General features: G+C 44.0%; 1 protein-coding gene across 5 annotated transcripts in view; it reads left to right on the forward strand.

Moving 5' to 3' along the window:
• Positions 1-1,841: 1,841 nt before the first annotated feature.
• The window catches only part of AFF1 (ALF transcription elongation factor 1), a 197,552-nt gene continuing 172,619 nt past the window's right edge, over positions 1,842-26,774 (forward strand). For 4 of the 5 annotated variants that reach the window (XM_051820180.3, XM_089303145.1, XM_070047916.2 and 1 more), the window contains exons 1-2: positions 1,842-2,138; positions 15,692-15,764. In XM_051820180.3, the coding sequence (XP_051676140.3) occupies positions 15,727-15,764 (38 nt within the window). In that variant the 5' untranslated portion in view covers positions 1,842-2,138; positions 15,692-15,726. Of the gene's footprint in view, positions 2,139-3,051; positions 3,230-15,691; positions 15,765-26,774 lie in introns of those variants that run through there. The other variant, XM_051820177.3, reaches the window with a different exon arrangement.

The raw sequence follows: 26,774 nt of genomic DNA on the forward strand, positions 1-26,774 counted from the left end.
TATGGGATGCAGGCATTTCAAGTGGCAGGTTAACCCCCTGGGCCACAAAGGTAACCATTTTTAAAACTAGCCTGCTTGTTAACCACTTCTATAAAGTGATCTTGAGAAAAAAGGGAAGGAAACAAACAAGCAAAAAACTCACTGGGATGGCCATCTTGCTTTTTTATTTTTTATGAGAAAATTAATTTTTATTTAAAGCGTTTTAAATGTCACCATTCAGGAAACAAATGCAGAGAAGACATGCATCTCCCTTGTTTCTGTGCACCACGGGAGTCTCATGAAAACAGCTTTGCCTTTGTCCCCGTTGTGGCTTAAGAATATTCATATAAATGGAAGGAACCACCCTCCAAACTCAACCGCATCATCAACAAAACCTGGAAAACTATATCCCTCTACTCTTAATACAGGAAAATAAAATGACCAAACTTCTATGGTGATCATCATTAACTGAGCTGATTACAACTCGAACGCACTGTAAGAGGTAGAGGATGACACCAAAAGAACAGAAACAAGGAAAAGAGCTTCGGGATGAAGAGGTGTAAACCCTCGGGATAAAATAGCACCCTGCTTATCTGAGGGTACCTATAGACAATTTCGTAGAAAAATGGAATCTAAGCTAGCGTGCATTTCCCATGGAGTTCTCTGATGACCACTGGTGTGCATATACATGTATTTTACAATACAATGCATTACTTTTGTTGTTGATTAAAATAGGTGTCAGTCTCTCTTAGGAAGTTTAAAAAATGCCCAGAGACCCGCCCGCCCGTTGGGGGTGACTGCTGTTCTACCCTGCTGAGGAACAACCTCCTAGGTTTTCAAGAGGAGACACCACCAGATTTCATCAGGGACCCCACAATTACTGGAGCTGTTAAAGTAAATTAAAGCAATCTCACCACGGGGGCATGGGGAGTAGCGAGTTTTGGAAAACAGTCCATGGGAAATTAAATCAAGCAACCAAGGGCTGCACTTGGAAATGCACACAAATGCCTATCGGGTAGCTCTGCCGTTTTGTAGGCAATGACTTTTTTTTTTTTTTTTTTAATTTCAAAAAGGAAAGAACACGGAGGTCGCCGCGGAGGGACTCATTTTCACACACGCTATGCGTGGACTTTACACATTGCGTTTCAGTGAGGTGACGTTGGTCATCCAAAGACTTGGCACCAATTTTAGACTGTTGGGGGGTCGGGGGCCACCTCCCGCTCCTGCACTGGGGAGGCGGCTGGCGGTCTAGGCGCTCACGGCGGATGGAACCCCGCAGCGAGCGCACCAGGCATCCCCCGTCGGCTCTCCCGGGTCTGTTTGCCGTCGGGCGTCCCCGGGGTGGGGCCGGCGGAGCGCGGGAGCCCTGAGGCCCCGGCGGCTCCGGACACCGAGCGCAGCGGTTACTTCTCGGCCCTCGGGTTTCGTTCATTAGGAAACGGGAACGATTGCTCTCTGTGCTAAGACTGTGGTGAAGACGAAACCGGGCTGCGTGCGAAAGCCCCTCATAAACTGCACTAGGATTCCCCAGATGTTAGTTATTATCGCCTTTAAAGGGCACGGGATCTTGTTTCAATTGTTCACGAGATCGCCAAAAAAAAATAAAAAAGGGGGCTCCTTGACACTTAGAGTCGGGAACTTGACCCCGAGCTTAATCCGGCGGCACAGGCGAAGCGTCCTCGAGCCCCCCTCAGCAGCCTGCGGCAGGGTCCCCCTCGCGGCCCGGCGCGGTCGCCGCAGCCTCGGTCCCGCGCAGCCCCCGGCAGCCCCGCGACGCTCCTCGCCTGCGGGGCGGCGCCAGCTTGAGGGCCGGACCGGGCGCAGCGGGCACCGCGGCACGGGCGCGGGCCGGGGCGGGGCCTCCCGCGGGGGCGTGGCCCGGCTCCCGGCGTTCCGGGGCGGCTGGCGCGCCGAGCCTGCGAGCGAGCGAGCGAGCGCGGCCCCTGCGCACTCGGCCGCCGCCCGCGCGCGTAGCGGCCGGAGCTGCGCTCTAGCCTCAGCGGCTCCGGAGCCGAGCCCCGCGCGAGCCGCCGCTGGACCCCGGGAAGTCGCGCTCCCCTGCGCGGCCCGGCCGCACTCTTGCCCCTTCCCAGCCGCCTCAGGTCAGGGGAGGGCGGAGCTGACGACGGCGCACCGCCGGGGACTGGACAGTCTGGAAGGTAAGCGGCGCCTTGCGCCCCCCGGCATCGGGGTCCGCCGGGGCCCTGCGCCGTAGCCGGGCTGCTTTTTCTCAGAAGGCCAGGCGGTGCCCCTGGCCGCCGACTTCCCGCACGCTGACTCAAGTCCCTGGCGTTCCCGCTTTTCCTGTGGGAACCTCCCGGGAGGACGGGCCCGGCGGGCGCGGAGCACCCTCCGCCCCCACTTGCGAGTCCGCGGCAGGTAGCGCCTCGGGCGCCTAGGCGCGGGGCGGGCCCCCGGGCAAACCTCCGCCGCGCGCCCCGCGGATGGCCGGGCGAGGTCCCTTGTTGGAACCCGGTCCTCGAGTTGTGTAACCAGAGAGTCCCAGAAGTTTCTGGAGGGCTCAAAGCGGGGTTCCCTCTCCTCTGCGCCGTGCGCCGGTGGAGATCCGTGGCCCCGCTCGCGTCGCGCTCGGTGGGAAAGAGGCGTGCGTCGGCGGAAGGCAGGCTCCAGGGCCGGGATAGAGTTGGGGGGCTCCGGGGCTGTTCGGTTTCTCTTTCCGACGGTGTTTCTCGTCGGGGGTCCGGTTCCAGGCTTCCCGACGCTGCGGGCGCGGATTGGCGACCTGGAGGGGGAGAGGACTCAGGTGGCGTGTGTGGCTCCTGGTTTACCTTCAGGGCAGGTAGCTAAGGAAGATGCCAGGGCTCTTTGAGAGTCTCGGTCATGTGAATTTCACCGCCACCACCCCCGCGTTGTTCTGCCGAAACATCCCGGGAAGACCCCTTGGCTTTGGAGGTGGAGTTGTGAGCGAGTCCCACGACCTGCTTGGATCGGGGGTGGGGGGTGGGGCGGGAAGGACCTTGCATCCCTTGGTCGGATCTAGTCTGATTTAAGGACAGGGTGGGGTTATTTTAATCCTGTCGGTGCACGTTGGAGGGACGTGATCTACCACTGAGAGGAATCGGGCACATTTAAAACCTTTAGTGCGAGCGAGCCGTCAGTTAGGGCGAAGACCCAGTGTCCCAGGGACGGTGGCAGGGCGCGCACAGCTCAGCAATGGAGGCGCAGAAACAGGCGGAGGCGGCCGCGACGGGTGCAGGATTATTTGAGCGCTCCGTGGTGCACGGTGAAGGTAGGCGGGGGGCGGGAAACCTTTCAGACCTGCGTGGTGTCCGACTGGGTGGGGATAGAAGGCATGAACAGGAGCGAGACCTTTGGACTCGCGAGTCTGCTGGTCTGAGGCGTAGAATACCTAGGCACGGCCCCGTGTCAATGTTTACTTCCTCTGTCTAATGTATTTCCTCCGCTTGCCTTTCATCTGTAGTGGGAAGGATTCCTTGAGTGGATATTCTGGAAATAGACTCTCAGGAGAAAATTCTGGATGGTTCGCCCGCTTTCTTTTAAAGGTGTTGTCTCTTTGCCAGTGTTCGAAGATACATATACAGAAAAGGAATGCAGAGAACTGAGGGGGTGATCACTCCAGGCAGCAGGAGAGAAAGCAGAGAATAGCTAAGTAGTTTTCACTTGAATTCGGCTAGCATTTAGAAATGGGGGTTGGTAGGCGGAATAGGCAGCAGAGATCAAGAGAAATCCCGTCCGTTGGTTCACTCCCCAAATGCCTGCAATGCCAGGAAGCAGGAACCGAAGCCAGGTCTCCCACACAGGTGGCAGGAACCCAGTTGATTGAGCCATCGTCACTGCGTCCCAGGGTCTGCGTTAGCAGAAAGCTGGAGTTCAGCCATTTTCAAGGAGATAGAGGGTTGGGGGACACTTGGGACCACGAGTGAGTTTGGATACTGGGGACTGTTTTCATTTTTCAAGTAAAATTTCCAGGGATGATGAGGCTGCGTGTATGTGTGTAGGGGGGTACTTGCAGTTTTGTTGATATGAATCCTTTGCTTTCAACCTGCAAAAAGAAAAGGAACTGTTACGTATTAGGGTTAATGTCTTACTCGTGCACTGTAGCAATTGAATTTCTGGCGTCTTTGGTGTTTGTCATTTGCTTAACTCTTCTACCTAAGAAAAATACAATTTTGAAGACTCACAGAGTGTTTACTTGGAATGCAGAGGTCACCAAGAGACTGAGAATTTATGGTAAAATAAAGTCCAGGTTAACTTAAACATCACTTTTTCCTCCAAGATGCATGTATTATTTTTGCCACCAGAAGTCACTGTTCCACTATGGGGTAGGAAGACTATATCAGAACGGGCTGTCTCTTCTTTTTCCTATCTGTTTTAACTGAATTTTGCAAATGGCTGGTTGAACTAAAAGTTACTCTTTTATGAACTAAGATGTTTGCTTAATTGGATTTTGGATTAAATTTGGAAGAGACTATTCAATTAAAATAGTCATGAGTTGCATCACTAAAAGGCACCTCTGCAGATCCAGGTTAGCCATGTAATTGCTCATTTGAAGTTACATGTTGCATATTGCCTTGACGCTTGAAAAGATAGGTGAAAAAAATGAGCTAAAAACAGCAAACTTGTTTTCATTATTTTTTGAAAATCAAGTAGAAGGAGTTTCAGGCTTAACTCCTGTAATTTGTAATCTTTCATCAGACATTTGCATAATCTCATGAAGTTGGTTAAATGATAAAATCCCAGATCTTGAAGTGGTTTTATTATGCTTTCACATTTTAAAAGGTGAAGCAAATTTATATATAAATATTTGGATCATTATAAGACACACACAAAGGGACAGTATACCTTGTGGATATCTTTTTTTAAAGGAAGACAACATAGCTAGAATTTTTTTTTTACTATTGAGGTCCTACTGTGAAAACTGTCCTTGAATTTGAATTCATTTGCTAATTTAAATATCTGTTGCTGTGGATTCACTTGCCAGCGGCCATCTTGGCATGGCCTTTTCATTCCACCACATCTGTGGAAGCTAGAAGCCCAGAATTCCCCTGTTTGAAGGCCCTAGATGATTCAATAATATTTCAGAAGATTGAGAAAATGTGTTGCAGAGGATTATTGGGAACTACATTTATCGCAAATATACAAAATTTAAATTTTGCAGATACCTTTGTTTTTCCCATTGAATTATAAATTCAGCAATGGTTTCTGTTCTCAAATCACATTTCATTGGCAATGTCTTTCTTTTTAATATTTAAATATTTTTTATTTGAAATGCAGAGTAACAGAGAGAGAGATGGCTGCAATGGCCATGGCTTGGCAAGGCTGAAGCCAGGAGCTTCATCCCCATCTCCCACATGGGTATGGGTGCTCAAGTACTTGGGCCATCTGCTGTTTTCCCAGGCACATTAGCAGGGAACTGGATCAGAAGTGGAGCAGCAGGGACTCACTCACAGGCTCCATATGGGATACCAGTATTGCAGGCAACAACTTTAATCCATTATACCACAACACCAATTCTGCTATAACTTTGTTTTTAAATTTTTTAAATTTATATTTGAAAGGTAAAGAGACAAAGAGGAAGAAGGAAGGAAGGAGCAAGAGAGCTCTTGTATCTGATGGTTTACTTCTCAAATGCCTGCAAGTGTAATAACTGGGCCAGGCCAAAGCTGGGAGTCTGGAACTCCTGAGTCTCCCATGTGGACAGCAGGGACCCCAGGTACTTGAACCATTACCTGCTGCCTCCCAGAGTACACATTTTTAGGAAACTGGGATTAGAAACAGAACTGAGACTTGAACCCTGGCACTCCATTATGGGATTCTGACATCCCAAATGGGAATCTTTGCTGCACCAAAAGTCTGTTCTTAATAGGCTTTTTTTTTTTTTTTTTTACAGTTAGTAGGAACTTGTTTCATTTTACTACCTTGAATCTTAGATTTTACTAAAATAGCTTACTAAACAGATAAACACTGTAATCTGCTTATTAAAATTATAAATATGCAGTTCTTTGTAGCTGCACATCTTTTATTCCTTATTAGCTGTTTGTATGTGCACCTCAGATTTGTTGTAGACTTGACACCGTGAAGCTCCAAGGCCAGTTGGGGTTGTCAATAAGAGTTTCTGTCTTGTGCCTTAGGAGAGAACGCCTTCAATAGTATTCTCCAGGGGAAGAAAATCAGCTGATTTTCTTAAATTATCTGGCCCACTTTACACATGACTAAGGATTTCTTGTTAGGGTGACTTTTCCCTTAAAGAGTCTGAGATTTTTTGTGACAAGCAGAGGCTGAAAGAAGCAATGACATCATCAATATAATACTTTATATTCATCCCTGATACCTCATATGTATTGAGGATCCTCTGTGTGCCAGACAGTGCTTTGGAGAAATTGTGATAACATCGTGATTGGGAGAGAGGTGGAGCTTGCATTCACCAAACACTGTTTACCAGTGGCTTCCTCAGGCCATATCATTTAAGCCTAATTGCAGCCCTGAAGTTGGAGCTCATTTTCCATTTTAAAATCAGGAAATTGAGCTGAAGGTGAGTGACTTGACTCTGACTCAATGCCTGGTGCCCTTTCTGCTATGGTACACTGTGTTGGCTATGTTGATATGTGGTTTCCTGTTTTTCAAGAATTACAGCTCGACTTTAAAATATAAATAGTGTTTCTCTTTGTCTAAGTAATTCTTTCTGATCATTATGGAAATAGGAAAGTATTTACTTTTGCATTCTGGATGTATATGTGTGCCTCCAAAGGAAGATATTATGCAGGCCTGTCTAATACACACATGGTGTTTATTTGCATTAGAGATCATTACCTTCCTAAAAATTAATGAAGGACCTTGCAAGCTGATTTTTATTAAAACTATTAAACTATTAGTTATCTCACAAAAGTTCAGTTTATAGACTTTTGAGAGCATATTCATTCTATTTCCTTCAGTTACGGTCATGGTTCTCAGACTTACAGGGTACACCAGAATCCCCTGGAAGGCAGGCTTCCTAAAACACACATGTGCCCTCTGCCCCAAGAGTTTCTGATTCAGTAGGTCTGCGGTAGTGCCCAAAATTTGCATGTGTAACATGTTTGCAGGTGCTATTGATGCCGCTATTTTTGGAACCACACTTGGAGCACCACTGCAGCCTAGTTAAAAGCAGCATTTCAGAGCCGGACAGTGTGGGTTTGAATCTTGTTGGCTGTGCCACCTACTACCTGTCAGACCTTAGGCAAAATACTGAACTTCTTGTCAAGAACTGTGAAAGCAAGATTTTACCCTACTTTAAAGCTGATAGAGTTATCTGTCACAGTTTCATGTACTTCTGGGTGAGAAAGGAATGACTTTATCTTGTCACAATGGCTGGAGCAGGCATATCAACATTTTCACACTGGTGTCCTAAGCCTCAATTTCCAGAGTGGTGTGGAGTGAGCCAGTTGACACCTTCAAACTCAGTGAGTTGCATTCCAGGAAAAGAATCCTGAGTTTAGAGAATCCTACCTTTTTTTTTTTTTTTTTTTTAGATTTATTTATTTGAAAGGCAGAGTTACAGAGAGGTAGAGGCAGAGAGAGAGAGAGGTCTGAGAGGTCTTCCATCCACTATGTTCATTCCCCAAATGGCCTCAATGGCCAGAGCTGCGCCGATCCAAAGCTGGGAGTTTCTTCTGGGTCTCCCATTCGGGTGCAGGGGTCCAAGAACTTGGACTATCTTGTACTGCCTTCCCAGCCATAGCAGAGAGCTGGATCAGAAGTGGAGCAGCCAGATGTAAACCGATGCCCATATGGGATGCTGGCACCGTAGGTGCCAGCTTTACCCACTATACCACAGCACTGGCCCCAGAATCCTAACCTTTTATAATTGGCAGTAGCATATTTGCCCTTGATTCCGGAAGGAGACATTGTCTTGATTGTACTGAGAAGTAGAAATGCTGGTCTTTTCTCCAGGAGACATCCCTGTTCCAAGATCACCTACTGAGCAAACATCCTGAAAGATAATTGAGATCACAGGCAGTTAGTTCCTCTGCTTCTAAGACCTGCAAAAATGCCTCAGATCCATGGGAAAAGTATCTCCCAGCACTTTTATTATTCTGTTTTTGTTTTCTTTTTTGGCCTTATTACAATGGGGGCAAACAATATAGTAGTATCTCTCATTGGCAAGTTGAGTAAATTAAAGGTACCAAGATTTGGCAAGTACATGGAACAGAATATAACAAATACTTCATAAATGTTTGCCAGTGTTACTGCTGAAAGGAGAGATTGTATTCTCTCTCATTTTTTAATGGTAAGTAATGCTTTATAAGATGAAATAACTACTTTATGTAAATTGCAAACTTTGAGTTTGTTCCAAGAAACTACTTTAATGGCCCCAAATTCTAAAATGGTGATATTGCATAGAATTTGCCTGTCCATGGGGAATGAGGCAGAGACATTTCCTACCAATATCTGTGTGCTCTCATGTTTCTCAGTCTTACGGTTAAGCAGAATCATGCAGCTGATTCTGTCCAGGGGAGGTAACGTGTCACTGTACTCTTGAAGCATTTACATGGCTGTTAGTCCTCTCAACACCTTGAGCTTCTCAGTGTAAAACAAACCACCCCACTATTCTCCATGCTCCAACACACCAGTATGCAATCGGTGTGAAGAATGAGCATAAAGCAAGCCCTTGTTCTTTGAAGCCATCGGGATTTGGTGGATAATTTGTCACTACTGTACCCTGGACTATGCTCAGCCTTTTCCAGTGCCTGTCAGGCCCTGCTCACTTTGGGAAACTAATAGCCAATTATTTGAGAGGCTCTAGGGGTGTAAAAGCCAGATACGGGCATTGCATTCCATTGAGGGAAGATAAATAAATATTATTTATTTTGCATAAGTTAATTTTAGGTTATGGTAAGGACTAAGGAAAAAATTAAAGTGTCACCAACTCTAATTTTTCTGCTTCAGCCCATTCCTGCTTGTTATTCTTGTTGCCAAGAGTATCTTAGTTTTGTATGAAACTACGTTTGTACAGCCTCTGGTAATCGTGTTTATTCTCAGCCAGTGATGACAATTTGTATTCTGATTTACCTGTCTCCACTGAAGAGACCAGGTGACCTAGTTCTAGTTCTTTGTTTTTGATAGCATTTTATGGGAAGGATTTTCCTTTCCCAATAGAAGGAGACAAATTTTGTCTGGCACAGTCGTGCTGCCTTCCCCTCCTTTTCTTCCTGCCTTGAATGTGAGTGAGATGTCTGGCTATGGCAACAACTTTTCTGTCCTGTAAGATGGCAGGCATGAAGGCACCATCGCTAAATTTGGCAGAGCAGAAAAAGCCAACGTTCCTGATGTCCTCATTGAATAGCTAGAACTCTACCAGTAGCCACCTTCATTTAGACTTGCTGTAGGAGAAACATAAACATCTATTGATTTAAACAGTTGTACTTGAAGCTAACACATTCCAAACCCATAAATGACTGAAATGGAATAGAGAGTAGGTTGGATGGAGAATGTGGTTGAAGGCACAGCAGCGTTACATTAGCTTCAGGAACCAGGGAAGTCCTGCCTGAGAAAGCATCATTGAGCAGAAAACTGAGTAATGAGAAGGAAGAGAGAACCAATGCAATGAGAGGTGTATACTTCATTGTGGGCAGAACCAGAACCCCACTGAACAAGGCTTTGCCATGGAAAAGAGATAGGGAAATTGCATTTGTTCCATTGTGAATTTCTAAGCTCCTGAGGTCCATATAGTGTGATACTGGAGGCTGGAGACCTTGAGGAACCATAAATGGATGAATCAGTCTGGGGTCCTGGGAAGCTGTGATCTGCTGGGATACAGTTCTGGAGAAGCAGACTCAAACAGTGTGTGTGACCCGTGACTCATCCCTGACACATTGCTCGTTGCCGGAAGACTGTTAGTCCTGAAAGATGCATGTGGGTTGAGGGGAAGTAGGCAGGACCAGGAACTGACCAGTCCAAGAGGCCTCTTGCCTCTGGACAAGAGTAATTTACTCATTCTTCTTTGTAAACTAGATTATGGTCACAGGACCCTGAGACCTACTGAGCTCTGTCTGGCTGAAAGCTTCCCTTCAGCATGGAGTCTCCCAAGCATGTGAATTGGCAGGCCAAAAAATTAACTAGAATAACCACTACAGCCATTCGTAAAGTACTTTCTGTGAGCCCAACATTGTGCTAGAATTTTTCCATTTTGTAAATGTTGTTCATAAATGTTGTAATCCTACAACTCTGTGAAGCCCCATACAACTCATGAGAAAGTTGAGGCCTTCAGAAAGAATAGTAATTTCCTTGAAGTCTTCCACTGGTTGCAAGGCAGGCCTTTGCCACCATGCCATGTTATAAAAGCTCCTGAGAGAAGGTTCTCCAGAAGGTGCTGGGTTCTGGAAGCACTTAATCACCCAGAACAGAATATTTGAAAATATCAGGGATTTGGGGCCAGTGCTGTGGCATAGTGGTTAAACCAACACCTGCAGTGCTGGCATCCCATATGAGCACCGGTTAGAGTCTCAGCTGCTTCACTTCCCATCCAGCTCTCTGCTAATGCCCCTGGGAAAGCAACAGAAAGTCCCAAGTTTATGGGCCCCTGCACCCATGTGGGGGACCTGGAAGAAGCTCCTGGCTGTAGCCTGGCCCAGCCCCAGCTGTTTTGCCATTTGGGGATTGAACCAGTGGATGGAAGATTCTCTCTCTCACTCTCAGACTTTGCCTTTCAAATAAATAAAATGAATCTTTGAAAAATAAGGAAAAAGTCAGGAGCTATTCATAGAAAATACAATAAGAAGATAAATTTATTTTGGTGCAAAGTTTTGAAATCCATGCATGATCTCCCCCCCCCCCATGTACTCTCCATGAACTCTTTAAGGACCCCTTATATGCATGCATAAGTAGACCTGGTGCATTCCCAGATCAAACAGTCTGCACCACTTAAGTAAAATTGAGTGTGAATGTTGTTGACTTAAATAATGAGAGCTGCTATCTGTTGTATGCTAGGGACTTTAGCCAAATGACACCATTTCTTCTCAGTAACTCTAATATGGGGCTGTTGTCCCACTTTACAAATGTAGATACTGAGGCTGATAGAGCTTACTTTTCCCAGGGTGAACATACCCCTCACCTGAGCATACCCTCTTTCTGCTATATAATATTGCTTTGTTTGTAATGAGGAACTAGTTGATATCATTCCTAATTTTTTTAAAAAAATTATTTTTCTAATTTGTTTTTCTAATTAATTTTATTTGAAAAGGGGAGAGAGGGAAAGAGTAGTATTTCCATCTGCTGGTTCACTCCCCAGGAGCCTGGCACTCAGTCTGGGTCTCCCACGAAAGTGGCACCTGCTGCTTCCCAGGGTGCAAATTAGTTGGAAGCTGGAATTGGAAGCAGAGTCAGGAGTCAAACTAGTCACTCTGGTGTGGGATGTGGGGGTCTCAAGCTACATCTTAACTGCTGTGTTAAATGTCTATTCTTCTACTTTCTTTAATGGGAGGATTTTTTTAAAGTTTATTTTCATTTACTTGAAAACCAGAGAGAGTTTCCAACCCCAAATGCGCCACTATAGTCGAATACACCAGGCTGAGGCCAGGACCCATGAACTCCATCTGGGCAGGGGCCCAAGTAATTGAATCACCCATCTGCTGCTTCCTAGGATGCAATAGCAAGGAGATGGATTGGAAGTGGAGGTGCCAGGATTCAAACCAGTATGCCTATATGGGATATGGGCTTAACCTGCTACACCACAACACCCACTCCAGTGGGGAATTTTTTTTTAACTATCCTTTCCCATTATTCTATTTTTTTATGTATGAATTGGTGAAATTAATATAAAATATATTGAAGCTTCAGAAACATCTTCTGATTTCACTATTTTGTAAGCCAATACATTTTCCTCCTCCCTTTTATCTCTGTATTTAAATAAATATTTTTAATTAAATTAATTCATTAGAAAATATTTTTATTTAAAAGGCAGAGAGACAGTAAAAGATCTCTCATCTGCTGATTTACTTCCCAATGGGCCACAATGGCAAAGTCTAGGCCAGGCCAAAGCCAGGAGCCAGGAACTCCATTTGGGCCACTCATGTGGGTGGGAAGGGCCCAAGTACTCAGGCTAGCCATCTTTTGCTGTCTTCCCAGTGCATTAGCAGGAAGCTGGATTGGAAGTAGAGCAGCCAGGACTCACACAGGCACTCTGATGTGGGATGCCAGCATCACAGGTGGCAGCTTAACCTGCTGTGCCACAATGCTGGTCCCAGTATTTTAAATTTTAAATTTAAAAGTTAACTAGATGCCATGAAAGATTATTACAAAAGATCCATAGCATACAGAATAAAAGATGAACATGTCCCTTTGTATCTCCTACCCTGGACTCTTCATCCAAATCACTTCTCATTCTGGAAAATCTATTGTTAGGCCTTTCATGATACATGTTATTCCAAACTGTTTGTGTTATGCATTACCTTTCATTATTATTATTATTATTGACAGGCAGAGTGGACAGTGAGAGAGAGAGAGAGAGACAGAGAGAAAGGTCTTCCTTTGCCGTTGGTTCACCCTCCAATGGCCAGTGCACTGCGCTGATCCAAAGCCAGGAGCCAGGTGCTTCTCCTGGTCTCCCATGTGGGTGCAGGGCCCAAGCACTTGGGCCATTCTCCACTGCGTTCCCGGGCCACAGCAGAGAGCTGGACAGGAAGAGGAGCAACCAGGTCAGAATCCGGCACCCGGACTGGGACTAGAACCTGGTGTGTGCCGCAGGCAGAGGATTAGCCTACTGAGCCGTGGTGCTGGCCTATGCATTACCTTAAAAACAAAGCATTTCCTTTTTAAACTAATTAGCTCATGTTGTAGTATACTGTATTCGATGTTGTTTGGATAAATCTGATTCTTTTTGATGTTAAATTGCATCTCATTATCATAGGCCGTAATTGATTTAGCCATTTCTGTGTGGGCGGTATGTACAAAGTTGTTGCCAGTTTTCCTACTATGATAAACAGTATTTATTGCAAAACCTCTTTGTACAAATGTGACTATATTTTTTAGAATGATTTCTTGGAGGAGGGTTGCTAAACTGAAACATACACTAAATTCCTTTGTAAGTGGTGATTTAGAACAATGGTTTCCTGCCTGCAATAGGCCAGCATTCTAACCCAGCCAGACCTTGAGCCCGAGTTGCGTGGCTGCTCCAGCAGTTGCGCAGGTCATACGTCAGGGCTCTAAACTGCCTTTTTCAGGCTTTAACAGATTCAGTGTGTTTTGTAGGTACAATTCTAAGAACATAATGGCATTCCCCTCTGGTGTTTCCTTTGAAACATAACCAACACACCAGTTAATCTGGTGATGTAGTCCCCCTTGCCTTCCTCCTGTGGGGAGCATTCTGCTTCCCTGAAAAGTTAGGGATTTTGTGCAGACAGGACCCTGACTGCATCCTGGGCCTGGATCTCTCCGGTGCTATGCTTCCTTCACTTTGTGCCCCGCTCACTCATCCAGGAAGCTGAGGCACTCCTGAGTGGCCATATCCCAGGGTTCACTCATTCCCATGTCTTCCTATCAATCTCTAGGATTATTTTTCCATTATGGATCTGCCCAGCACATTCCTTGCTCAGTTCCTTTGAGTCCTTGTACAAGTGTTAATATTCTCTGACCCCCATATAAAATTACAACACCCTAACCTGTTTCTTCTCTGGCATTGTGTACTACTGATTTCTCTAGCACCATTGAATGTCTAACATCTATATATTTTTGGTTAATGCATCTTTTTTTTTAAAGATTTATTTATTTGAAAGAGTTACAGAGAGGTAGAGACAGAGAAGGAGGTCTTCCATCAGCTGATTCACTCCCCAGATGGCTGCAAGGGCTGGAGCTGTGCCGATCTGAAGCCAGGAGCTTCTTATGGGTCTCCCACATGGGTGCAGGGGCCCAAGCACTTGGGCCATCTTTACTGCTTTCCCAGGCCATATAGCAGAGAGCTGGATCGGAAGTGGAGCAGCTGGAATTCAAACCAACACCCATATGGGATGCTGGCACTGCAGGTGGTGGCTTTACCTGCTATGTCACAGTGCTGGCCCCTGGTTAATGCGTCTTTGTCTTTTGTTTATCTCTTGTAGTATGTAAGCTCAGTGGTGGCAAGAGTGTTTTTTTCACTCTTTTTCTTTTTTTTTCCAGTACCTATCTTAGAGCAGATGATAAGGAAGTATTTGTTGGTTCATTGAGTAAATGAACAGATACATGAACGCAAGAGCCCTCTCAAGATTGGTGGCCAGCAACAGCCCAACCTTTCCTCTTCCTAACTGCCATTCTCTCCACTCAGTCTCTACAGGGGTCGGGTGTTGATGCTGTTGAGTTGCAGGCAGGTTGAACACCTTGATTGAGACTGCAGGCGTGGCTTTTCGCTCACTCTCCAAGTACTAATAGAACACACAACACTGATCACTTAACTGTGTGCAAGAAAGTGAGAGCAACCAGCAAGGGAAGGGAGAGAGAGTAAGCTAAAAGGATTTGGGGAAAACAGGGAGAGGAGAAAGGACAAAGAGAAAGTGGTGGGGGAGGGGAGAGAGAGATAAGTGGGGATTGAGTTGGAGAATTTAGGAAACTTAACCTAGACCCACTATGGCTGGTAGGAGCAGTGACTCCAAAACATGTTTGACCCTGGAAAACTTAAGCTCTGCTAGTGTGAGTTTAACCAGAATATTTGCAACATCATGTTGCAATCTTTTGAGAGAACAGATAGTGATCATATCTACTAGGGTGGAAACATTGTAGTTAGCAAGTCAACAATTTAAATTTCATGGACAGGGAGATAAAAGACCTTATCAGGAGCCAGAGATAGAGCCATGAAGGACTATATTTAGTGTTCCAGCTTTAGCTCACATTGTAACATTTAGCCTCTTCATCAGAGCAGGCAAGTTAAAACAATTACACATTTAATGTAGTGTTTCCATTTGTATCAAATGGTTTGTTATATCTGTACTAAGATATTTAGTAACATACCTTTGCCTTAAGGATGTTTGCAAAAAAAAAAAAAAGATGCTATTTAAAGCAAGTTAGGATAGTACAGTTTACAGATACATACAAGGGCGGGAAAAGGAAACAGCTGTTGATAGCGTTAACCATGGAGAGCTTGTTTTTAGACAGATGCAAGATGGTTCCAAGGCTGCTGCCCAGATTGAATAAGTTTCCCCACAAGTGCTTTTCTGTTTCAAGAGAAATTTTGTTTAAAGGTTAAATGCCTTTTATGAGTAGAAGTAAAAGCTAATATTGGCTGTTACTGGGGCCCACTTTTGGTTAAATCCTGCATTGAAGATTACCTGTTGATTTCCTTTCTCTTGCATACTGGATAGTCTTTTCCTTTTAACTGACTATTGCCGATACAACTTGTGACCTCTGGCAGGTTACTTAAATCTGAGTCTTATCTGAAATTTGGATATTCATATCTTTTGTCTACCTTGCAAATTTATAATGTTTACATGAAATGTAATTTGTAAAAGCTGAACACATGCTTGACAAAATAAGATATAAAGAAATTGAGATTTCCTTTCCTAATAATAAATTGCATGCATTTTTCTTGCTGAGGTGCCTGAGTAGGAGCCTCAAAATTAAGAGTTCATATGCCTTTGATGTATACTAGCCCTGTTCAGGTTGGGAGCTGGTGAGGAGCCATTCTCTAATTCAAATGAGAACTTTGTCTCCAAGTAAGGTTCCTTGCAGGTCATGTGTACCTGAGAGTTTGTTTCTGGCCGATATTCACAGGCTGCTGTTCCTTTTCCAGATGAACAGACCTGCCACTTCCCACTGATTGCAGCAATGGCGTTCACGGATAGAGTTAACAGCAGTGGCGGCAGGTAAGCATGAGGTCCATGTTTCTGAGACCCAATGTTCAATTTTAGAATCAACTTCTAAAAAAAATAAGTTTGATCCTTTTAATTTTTTTGCGATTTAAGAACTCTGGTGCAGGAAAATGTTGGAAATTTTCAGTTTTCTCTTAAGTCAAACCTGTTAGACTGGCTATGTGGTTTATTTAAACCTAGCAATCGCTGAATCTCTTAACTCATTTCTTTAAAATGTGGGTACCAGATGAGATGAGCATCCTAATTCTGCATTTAAGATGCCAGTCCATGTTGCAGTAATTTTGCAGAAATATGCCTGTATTCAGCCTGTGTTGAAACAAGTATGGTAAGTCCACACCATTGTGAGAGCCTGGGTGGAGGGAATTCTGTCGTCCTTTTACTATCTTCACGTCTCTCTCCTGGACTCTGCATACACTCTTCAGTGCCTTCTTGAGTATACTAAGTGGCCAGTGTTGATAGAAGGGAGTGTATTAGCATTCCAAAATCAGTTCTAAAGATTAACTCGTTTGACATCCAGCAAGAATTGATGTCACTGATCAATTTTTATTTAAACTCTCAGCTATTTAGAATCCTACTAAAATATAAGGAATGTTGATTAAAACTCAGCTAGTATTTATTAAGTAACAGAATAAATGGTGGTGCCTGGAGAGGCTGTTCTGGAGGCTTTCCTGCTTCCTCCCCCTTTCTGGTTCATTTAGGAAATTCTTCAATTCCAGGTGGTCCTCGTGGGGCCCTCTCCTCCCCCACCACGGAAAGACATGTGCCCCAGGCTGCAGCTATCCACACTGGGCTAGACTCCCGGGGCGGGAAGAAGGGGGCTGTCATCATTTGTCTTTAGGTTTGTTCGTAATACACATAAGTTTTAAATTTTTATGTAGTTAAATGTCTTGTCCTTTATGGATTCTGGTTTTTGATTGTGCTCATAAAGGTCTTTCCTGCTCCAATATTGTAAAAATGATGGCATGTGTTTTTTGCTAGCACTTTTATGATTTCATTTTTTGCATTTAAATCAGAACATGTAAGCTGGTGGCCCATGGGACAGGTCTGGTCAACATATGGGCTTTGGTTGGCCCCCTCACAGCTTTCTGAAAGAGATTATCTGCCAACATTTGTTATATAACAAGCTCTTGAAATTTTTAAGGTTAGTGACACTGGGCTTGCATTGTCGTTTAGCAATGTTCAGATAGACTTGAATCATCATGGTTATTTTTATATAGAATGTGAACTTCGTAATGTAGAACTGCCCCCATGGTATGCTTTTCAGGTGTGCCACAGTGTCGAGTCCCCTCGGCCCACAGGTCAACCAGGACTCCCACTTGATTTTCTCCTGCAGACATCTGTTTTGTGCTTTTGCTCCACAGAGATTAAAAAAAAAAGAAAAAAAATGGACTGGAAAAAGCATGGGCTGATGTTTTCCAGTTCCTGCACAGCCAGATTCACACATTTAGTCGCTGCTAGGCTCTCTCAACTTGCAATCCATTTTACATATTTGACTTTTTAAGTAGTTAGATCCATCTGTAATTAAGGTATATGTTGTAAATCTTCATATTAGTGAGAAAATTAAAATATAGGAGTGTTAGGGAGCATTTTTTTAAAGCTGAAGTCTAGACAATTGTTTCAATATAATTTATGAAGTCATCTATCTTTTCACCACTGATTTGAATGCTGTGTCTAAATTCCAGCACATCCTTGGGTTTATTGTTGAACTCTCTTTTGTTCTGCTGATTGTGTCTTCTGGCGCAAGTGACATACTGTTTCACTGTGTGTCGCATGTCTTCATGTTCAGACAGATTATTTACCACTGCCTTTTGTTTTTAGTATTATCATAGCTATTCATGTCTGATTATATTTCCATGTGTATCTGCAGTCATTAATCATTTTCTAGAAAAATCGTTGGCGGTCCCTTTGAATTCATCAGTTATGAAGGTTGACTTCTGTGGAATGTTAAAACTGAGTCTTCCTATAAAAGAATCTAGTTATTAGATTGATGAAAATTTGGGGAGATGAAGAAATTTTAAGTTGCAGTGGAAGTCTGATTTTTTAAAATTTTGTGGTAATTGATTTTCGCATCCAGTTTGATTTCTTGCAGGAGAATAAATTATACTAGTTCAAGGTGTTATCAGTGCAAAGATTTAAAAGAGAGCATGCATTTTACCACATATGTTTTCTGTTGTTGCTAATTATTAAGTGGGGCTGGGTTAACTGTCTTTTGTATTAGTGTTGTAGCAATTTGAGCTGGTTTTATTTGTGGCATTTGTTTTTCCAGCTTCTCAACTCCCTGAGTTTCTCCTTTCAGCTTTAATACTTAGTACCAGTGGTACACTCAGGAAAATCCTAAATAGAACTCTTTTTAATATATACCAGTAGCTCACTTATATAAATGTTTAATCATGATAGATATTGAATCTTTTAATAGTCCTGAGAAAACATCAAATTCATGTGAAACTGGTATTTGCAAAGGAAACAGATGTGTATTCAATATGCAGCTCTACTTGCTTAAACTAAATAGAAGTCTGAATGTGAACCCTTACTTTGCTCAGGGCTATCAAAAGTCATAAGCGTGAACAGAATATTAATGTAATGTGCAACGTCAATATTTGTTTTTGTTCTTATAAATCATATGCTTAGTCAGTGATTTGCAGACTTACCAGCATAAGACACCACTGAATCTGAGCTCACTTATATTTCCCCTACCTTCCATCCCCTCCTTTCTTTCATTCTTGCTAAAAATTGTTATTGGAGTATAACAGGCTGAAGAGGGCAAACGTTGTTAATACAGTTCAGTGCCTTTTCACAAAGTAAACACACTTGTGTGACAGATCAAGAGACAGCAATACCAGCCCTTCAGAAGCTCCCTCCCATCCCCTTTCTGCTGTCCCTCGGAGATCATCACTGTTCTGACTTCTAACTCCATCTCTTTTGCCTGCTTTTGAATTTTACTTCAAAATAATCCTATAATGTATACTCTTGTGCTTCTATTCACTTTTGAGGTTCGCTGTTTTTCTCTTATGTAATAAACGTAGGTATCCACATAATAATAATAATATGTTCTTTATACATTGTATAACCAGTGTTATGTATTTTTTATGTTCTTTTTCCATCAACTTGCCATGGTCCTATCATAATATGATTATTATTACTCTTTCTTCTGCTCACCCTCTTCTATCCTCCAACTGTGAATTCTGCTTTTAGTTTCAAATTGCCTAGATTGATACCATATTTTATAATTATTTGGGTAAGGTTTACCTTTAAATTGATGATAAATAATTGAAAAATTAAGTGTTATTTACATGTTTTGATCAAGAAGCAAAATTGTGTTCTGTGGGTTCAGTGTCAATCCAAGTACCACTTGAAAGAGGAGGTTCATGTTGATAAGGACAAATGAACTTTTATCTTTAGCTCAGTAAATAGTTCAGATTTATACCCCACTATAAATTGCCTCATCTTTGAATAGTGTGTGGTGTTTTTTCCCTGGAGTTTCTAGTCATTTTTCTTTTTTGAAAGAGAAAACATTTCTTTTTGTCATTTCACTTAATGTGATTCTTTTTGTGTTCTGTATTAATTGCTTGAAATCTCTCATTTTATTGAAGTCCTAAAACTAAAATTAACTTATAAAGGGTATGCCGAATTACATGATTGTGAAATTGGGCGCAGATCATTGAAGCCATGGAGTAAAGCTGGGATACATTGTGACTGGAGAAAATACCTTAAGATAAAACATAGAAATGAAAAATATTTTTTAAAAGATCTAGGCCGGTGCCATGGCTCACTAGGCTAATCCTCCACCTGCGGCGCCGGCACACCGGGTTCTAGTCCTGGTTGGGACGCCGGATTCTGTCCCGGTTGCTCTTCTTCCAGGCCAGCTCTCTGCTGTGGCCCGGGAAGGCAGTGGAGGATGGCCCAAGTTCTTGGGCCCTGCACCCACATGGGAGACCAGGAAGAAGCACCTGGCTCCTGGCTTCAGATCGGCACAGTGCGCTGGCCACAACGCACCGGCCGTAGTGGCCACTTTGGGGGTGAACCAATGGAAAAAGGAAGACCTTTCTCTCTCTCTCTCTCTCTCTCTAACTCTGTCAAAAAAAAATTTACTTATTTGAGAGCCAGTTATGGGAGGAGGTTATGGGAGGGGGAGGCAGAGAGAGAGTTCTTCCACCTGCTTGTTCACTTCCCAAATGGCCGTAATGGCTGGAGCCAGGCCAATCCAAAGCCAGAAGCCAGGAGCTTTTTCCAGGTCTCCCATGTGGGTGCAGGGTCCCTGGGCTTCAAGCCTTTAGTCTGCAGCTCCTGAGGACGGTCCTCTCGGCTGGCCCCTGGCTCCCTCCCCTCCCCCTGGCAGCTGCCGCTGGCGGGCGGTGTTCCGAGAGAAAGCACTTGGGCCATCTTCTACTGCTTTTCCAGATCAATAGCAGGGAGCTGTGTCAGAAGTGGAGCAGCCCAGACTTGAACTGGCGCCAATTTGGATGCCTGTACTGCAGGTGGTGGCTTTATCCTCTATGCCACAGTGCTGGCTCATGAAAGAAATTTTTTAATTCAGGCTCTACTCCCGGTTTGGTGGGACTTAATTTTATTGTCTTCTGCCATCCAGGCTGAGTACTCTGTGTAAATGTTTTAGGAGGTCTGCAGATTTTTCGTTCCTTAAGGGGAAGGTTTGGGGTATTTTACCTTGTGAGCCCTGAATCATATTGTTACATTGCAGCCTTGGAAGCATTCCCCCACAGAATAGTCTGAAAGAATGTTTCAGTCTCTGAATTGAGAAGAGTCCTCAATTAGTGAGGAAGCCACAAGGTGTTGAGCAGATTAGCACCTATTATATGGAAAGAGTTTCCTCTCCCTTAGTAAATCACGGGGCCAAACTTCCAGATGCTTACTGGGGAGATTAATGGCTCTGGGCCATGTTTTCCTGAAATAGTGATTGGCTTGGGCATTGTAAATAATCCACACCTGGAATTGTGAAACGGGGAAATAAGGTTTCCTGTATTTTCCAAGTGAAGTAGTTTCAGGCCTGATTTACAAGCACAATAATGTTTCTTACACAGAACACCTTGTTATCCTTTGGTTGAGAAAAGGGTTGCTAACTGGTGTGTGGTAGCCCTGTGTAACTGAAGATGACTCACCCAATTTGTTGGGTTTAGTAGGCGAGTTTACTTTTAAACTTATCTCAGACCTGAGGGATAGTTAAGTTTGGGCAGAAAAGATGAACTGTAGAAATGTTGAGTAATATTCCCGTGAAGTCCGGCTGACCTGTGACGGCATGGTAGAGCATGGTTGAGTATGGGACACAGGAGGCAGCTTGTGTTGATCTCTTTCTTTGATCCTGGCTATTTGGGCAAATCAATTAGCTCTAGAGGCCACTTAAAATAGTTTTAGTAAGGAGAATATTGCCTATAAATTGCTTATCCTAGTACATGGAACATCATTAAGTCCTTAGTAAATTATTAATTTTACCACTCAGATGATGGTAGAATGCTGAGTTTCAGGGGGAGTAGCTTTCTTCATTCTCATGCAAGATTCTGGGCTATTTGGAGGCAGTTCTTTGGGTTGAAGGGATTCCTCACTGAGATAATCCAGTAACAACATTTAAACTGGAAGGGAAATGTACAGGAACAGACCTTTAAAACTGAGATATGGGGGTAGCATTGTGGCCCACTGGGTAAAGCTGCCACTAGCGACACAGGCATCCCATGACGGCGCTGGTTCAAGTAGCTGCCCCACTTCTGATCCATGTTCCTGCTGGTGGACCGGGAAAAGCAGGGGAAGATGGCCCAAGTGTTTGAACATTTGCCAACCACATGGGAGACCCAGGAAAAGCTCATGGCTTAGGCCTGGCCCAGTGTTGGCTGTTGTGGAGTTAACTAGTAGACAGAAGATCCTCTCTCTGTGTCTCCTTCTGTTTCTGTAACAAATAAATCTTTCTTTAAAAAAATCTGTGATAAATAAATCTTAAAAAAATAAATAAATAAAACTGAGAGCTGGCGCCATGGCTCACTTGGTTAATCCTCTGCCTGCAGCACTGGCATCCCATATGGGCACCGGGTTCTAGTCCTGGTTGCTCCTCTTCCAGTCCAGCTCTCTGCTGTGGCCTAGGAAGGCAGTGGAGGATGGCCCGGGTACTTGGGCCCCTGCACCTGCATGGGAGACCAAGAAGAAGCACCTGGCTCCTGGCTTCGGATTGGCGCAGCTCCGGTTGTAGTGGCCATTTGGGGGGGTGAACCAGCGGAAGGAAGACCTTTCTCTCTGTTTCTCTCTCTCACTGTATAACTCTGCCTGTCAAAAAGAAATAGCAACTTTTTGTACAATTTACTTAATTTCTTATGTATGCAATTCAATGATTTTTAGAAAATTTACTGATTTGAGCAACCAGCCAACACTGCAATCAATTTTAGAACATTTCAGTCACTTTCTAATAGATGAAACTGTGTGTAGTTCATCCTACTTTCATCCTCACCTCCAGTTAACAATCTCCTTAATGCTTTTGTCAATTTTGGACATTTCTTATAAATCCAATTACATAATATGTGGGTTTTTATGACAAGTTTAATTCATTTAGCATAAGGTAGTCAAGGTTCATTTATGTTGTTGCATGTGTTTGTGGTTCATTCATGTTTATTGCCAAGTATTCCCCTGTGTGGCTAGACCATCGTTAGCATTTACCAGTTGATGGATATTTAGGTTATGTACACTTTTACTATTTTGAATTGTGTTATATGTATACTTTTATTTCTTTTTGGTAGTTGTTTAGGAGAAGGATTACTTGCCTGTAAGGCATATTTCTACTTATGTATAGAATATTCTTTTTTTCCCTCAAAGATTTGTTTATTTGAAAGAATGAGAGAGATCATCTGTCTGCTGGCTCCTCAAATGCTCATAACAGCTACAACAGAGCTTGCCAAAACCAGGAACCAGGAACTCCATCTGGGTCTCCCATGTGGGTGGCAGGAAACCAAGTACTTGGGTCATCATCTGCTACTTCCTAGGCATTTTAACTGGAAGCTGAATGGGAAGTCCAGAGTAGCTAAGACTTGAACCAGGCACTCTGATATTGGATGTGTAGGCATATTCCTCATGGCTATAACACCTGCCCCTTAATAACATTCTAAACTTAAGTGGGTCTGTTCCCAGTTCGTTTCAGTGTGGTTTTTCTGTTTGCCTCCAGCCCTGAACTCTGCTGATGCTGAGAGTTGGAGAAGAATGAATTAATAGTTATTCAGTGCCTTTAGTATACTGGTTTCTAGTCCAGGCAGATGGCATTTCATTGTGTTAGATGATATCTTGGTCCAGGTAATAGTTAAGATGGATATTAATCAGAATTCCATTGAGTTACATCACCCATGAAGGGAAACTAAGTTTTTATTTTTGGAGGGCTTTGATTGGAGCTGTCATTTTCTTTTGAAGCTAGAGCAGTCAGTTGACTTCCTATGGGATTTTAACCAGGATTAGGAAAAGGAAGATTTCAGTTCTAGTGTTTCCTAGTTTTTAGAAGTATGGGGGATATAATTTTAGAATCAGTGTCTTGTTTTCTGAACTTTACAACCACCCCGGAAGGTGGTCAGTTTAGCAGTCTCACTTTAGTGAGGAAACAGAGGCCTAGAGAAATTCATCTCTGAATATGTGAATCAGATGATGGGGCACGCTGGAGTAACTAGCTTGATTTTGACCAGTTTTCTATGCTCTGTAATGTTAAGTGCACAGAGCACTAAGCAGCTTTATTTCTGCTTTTGACCAATAAGTCCTGATGTGATACGTTCTTCCTAACCTACAGTGTGGAGTGACATTGTTTCTGTTACCTTGATGATTTGAAAGCACAGATAGATGGTGGATAGCATACATTTACTTAATTGAGATGTTAGTAGATAAAATGAACAAGTCTTACTAAAGGTATTAAAAGCGTGAAATATTTTGGCCGGCGCCGCGGTTCACTAGGCTAATCCTCTGCCTAGCGGCGCCGGCACACCGGGTTCTAGTCCCGGTCGGGGCGCCGGATTCTGTCCCGGTTGCCCCTCTTCCAGGCCAGCCCTCTGCTGTGGCCAGGGAGTGCAGTGGAGGATGGCCCAGGTGCTTGGGCCCTGCACCCCATGGGAGACCAGGAAAAGCACCTGGTTTCTGGCTCCTGCCATCGGATCAGTGCGGTGCGCTGGCCGCAGCGCGCCTGCCGTGGTGGCCATTGGAGGGTGAACCAATGGCAAAGGAAGACCTTTCTCTCTGTCTCTCTCTCTCTCACTGTCCACTCTGCCTGTCAAAAAAAAAAAAAAAAAAGCGTGAAATATTTCAAGATTTTTTTTTTTTACAGGCAGTTAGAGAGAGACAGAGAGAGTAAGGTCTTCCCTCCATTGGTTCACCCCCCAAAATGGCCACCAATGCTGGCGCGATGCACCAATCCTAAGCCAGGAGCCAGGTGCTTCCTCCTGGTCTCCCATGGGGTGCAGGGCCCAAGCACCCGGGCCATCCTCCACTGCCTTCCCGGGCCACAGAAGAGAGCTGGACTGGAAGAGGAGCAACTGGGACAGAACTGGCACCCCAACCGGGACTAGGACCCAGAGTACCAGTGCCGCCGCAGGCAGAGAATTAGCCTAGTGAGCCGCAGTGCCAGCCGCCTTTTTTCTTTCTTTCTTTCTTTTCTTTTTTTTTTTTTTTTTTTTAATTATTTGGGGGGGGAGGGCGGTGGGAGTGGGTTGGAAAGAAACGGCTTCCCCTAGTTCACTCCCCAGAAGCCCACAACATGCAGGACTAGCTGGACTCCAGAGCTGAAATGCAATCCAGGTATTCCTGTGTTGGTGACTGGACTCAATTGCTTGATCTGTCACCTCGGCCTCCCCATGTCTGCTTATGTAGGAACCTGGAGTCAGAAGTTGGAGCCAGAAATTGAACCCAGCTATCCTGAGGTAGGAACATAGGTGTCTTAATCACTTGACCAAATGCTCTGCTTCCCAAGATCTCATTTTTTAGTAGGAAGAGAGTGTCTGATGGTAAGAAAGAAAAATACTCATTTTATGCATTGCAGCAACAATAAAGAATTAATCTTGACACTGATTGGCCGTAATAACCTAATTTAGTATAGACCTGAGAACAATTCTCTCTTTCTCCTCTTCTTCACTGTAAAAGAAAATTTTACCATGGAAATATTCAGACATTAATAGAAGAGAAAATGTTTAATTAATTTTTAAATTCCCTTTTCTCAGACATAATATATTTCAAGATGTAATACACTTAAAAAAAACTGTCCTTTTTCTTTGCAGAATTATTTTGAAGCAAATCCCACAGTTATTTTTTCACTCTTCTATGGATACTTTATGGGCATTTTTTAAGAAAATGAATATTTTCCTACCTAACCTCAGACCTAATAAAATTAGGGTTCAGGGGCTGGCACTGGGGCATAACAGGTAAATCCACTGCCAGCAGTGCCGGCATCCCATATAGGCGCTGGTTCAAGTCCTGGCTGTTCTGCTTCTGATCCAGCTCTCTACTATGGCCAGGAAAGCCCTGGGAGATGGCCCAAGTGCTTGGACCCATGTTCCCGTGTGGGAGACCTGGAAGAAGCTCCTGGCTCCTGGCTTCAGATCAGCCACTTGGGGAGTGAACCAATGGATGGAAGACCAGTCTCTCCATCTGCCTCTGACTCTCTGTACTTCTTTCTAGTAAATAAATAAATATTTTTATTTATTTATTTGAAAGTCAGAGTTACACAGAGAGAGATGAAGCAGAGAGAGAGAGAGAGAGAGAGGTCTTCCATCCAGTGGTTCACTCCCCAGTTGTCTGCAACAACTGGAACAGTGCTGATCCGAAGCCAGGAGCCAGGAGCTTTTTCTGGGTCTCCCACTCGGGTGCTGGAGCCCAAGGACCTGGGCCATCTTCTACTGCTTTCCCAGGCCATAGCATAGAGCTGGATTGGAAGTGGAGCAGCCAGGTCTTGAACCGGCGCCAGCGCTTCAGGCCACGGTGTTAACCCACTGCACCACAGCACCAGCCCCATAAATAAATCTTAAAAAAAAATTATAGTTTGGATTCATCTGCAACCTAACCCATATCCAAAGTTCCCAGATCGTTTGAAAGCATCTTATAAAAGTGTTTCCATCCCGATTGAAGCAGACCAAAATTCACCCTTTGCATTAAGTTTTGTGTTTTGAGTCTTAAATCTCAAGCATTTGCTCTACTTATTTGTGGGGTAAGGGCATTGGCAGGATGAGAAAGCACACTGGAATGTATACTGTGTGGATTTGTCACTAGTGTGTTTAACTTGTTCCTACATACCAGTGGTTCTCAGCTGGGGACGGTTTTCCTTCTCCCAGCCTGGGCGGCATTTGGCAGTGGCTGGAGAGAGATTTCTGATCATCACAGTCTAGTGGGTAGAGGCCAGGGACACTGCTAAGCATCCACAGTGACTAGGACATCCCTCTCTAACAGGATATTCTGCTGAAAAGCCCTTTGGCTCCATTCCACGGGTTCCTGAGGAATGGAAGTCAAATCCAAAGCTTGGTTAGAGTCAATGTAAATGTTTTTGCTTAAATTAGCTTAATATTACCCAGGAATGCTGGTGTTATTCTGTCTTGATCTGCCTACTGTTTATGAAGGCCCATCATTTTGTGGAAAGTCATTATGTGAGCTGTGCACTTTTAAAAGATGTATGTCAATTTAAAACCCTTATTTAAAAAAACCTTCCTAGTTGTGCTGTGTACCTTCCTCTTTTTGATTACCACCTTGGGCTCCTAAGATAATTTAAGAAATGTTGAAGTCCTCTTTCCCTTTTAAACTTCTATAACATTCAGTTCTTTTTCATGTGAGATACTGGGAAGGGGGAGGAGGGAGGATTCCTTTTGACCTCATTGTTGGGATGGCCGAGTGTCTGTTATGGCCAAGTCAGGGTGCTGGCACAGTGCTGGCTCTGGAGGAAACAGCAGAGCAGCCCTAAGGTAGGAAGACCTAAAAATCACCAGTGTTAGGTCGCTTGGGAGAAAGTCTTTACACATGGGATGGTTTCAAAGAAGAGGTTACCTTTTCTGCATGGTGACA

Source organism: Oryctolagus cuniculus, chromosome 8 (genome assembly GCF_051225735.1).
Source record: "Oryctolagus cuniculus isolate XC-2025 breed Fujian yellow rabbit chromosome 8, ASM5122573v1, whole genome shotgun sequence".
Classification (NCBI taxonomy): Eukaryota; Metazoa; Chordata; class Mammalia; order Lagomorpha; family Leporidae; genus Oryctolagus; species Oryctolagus cuniculus.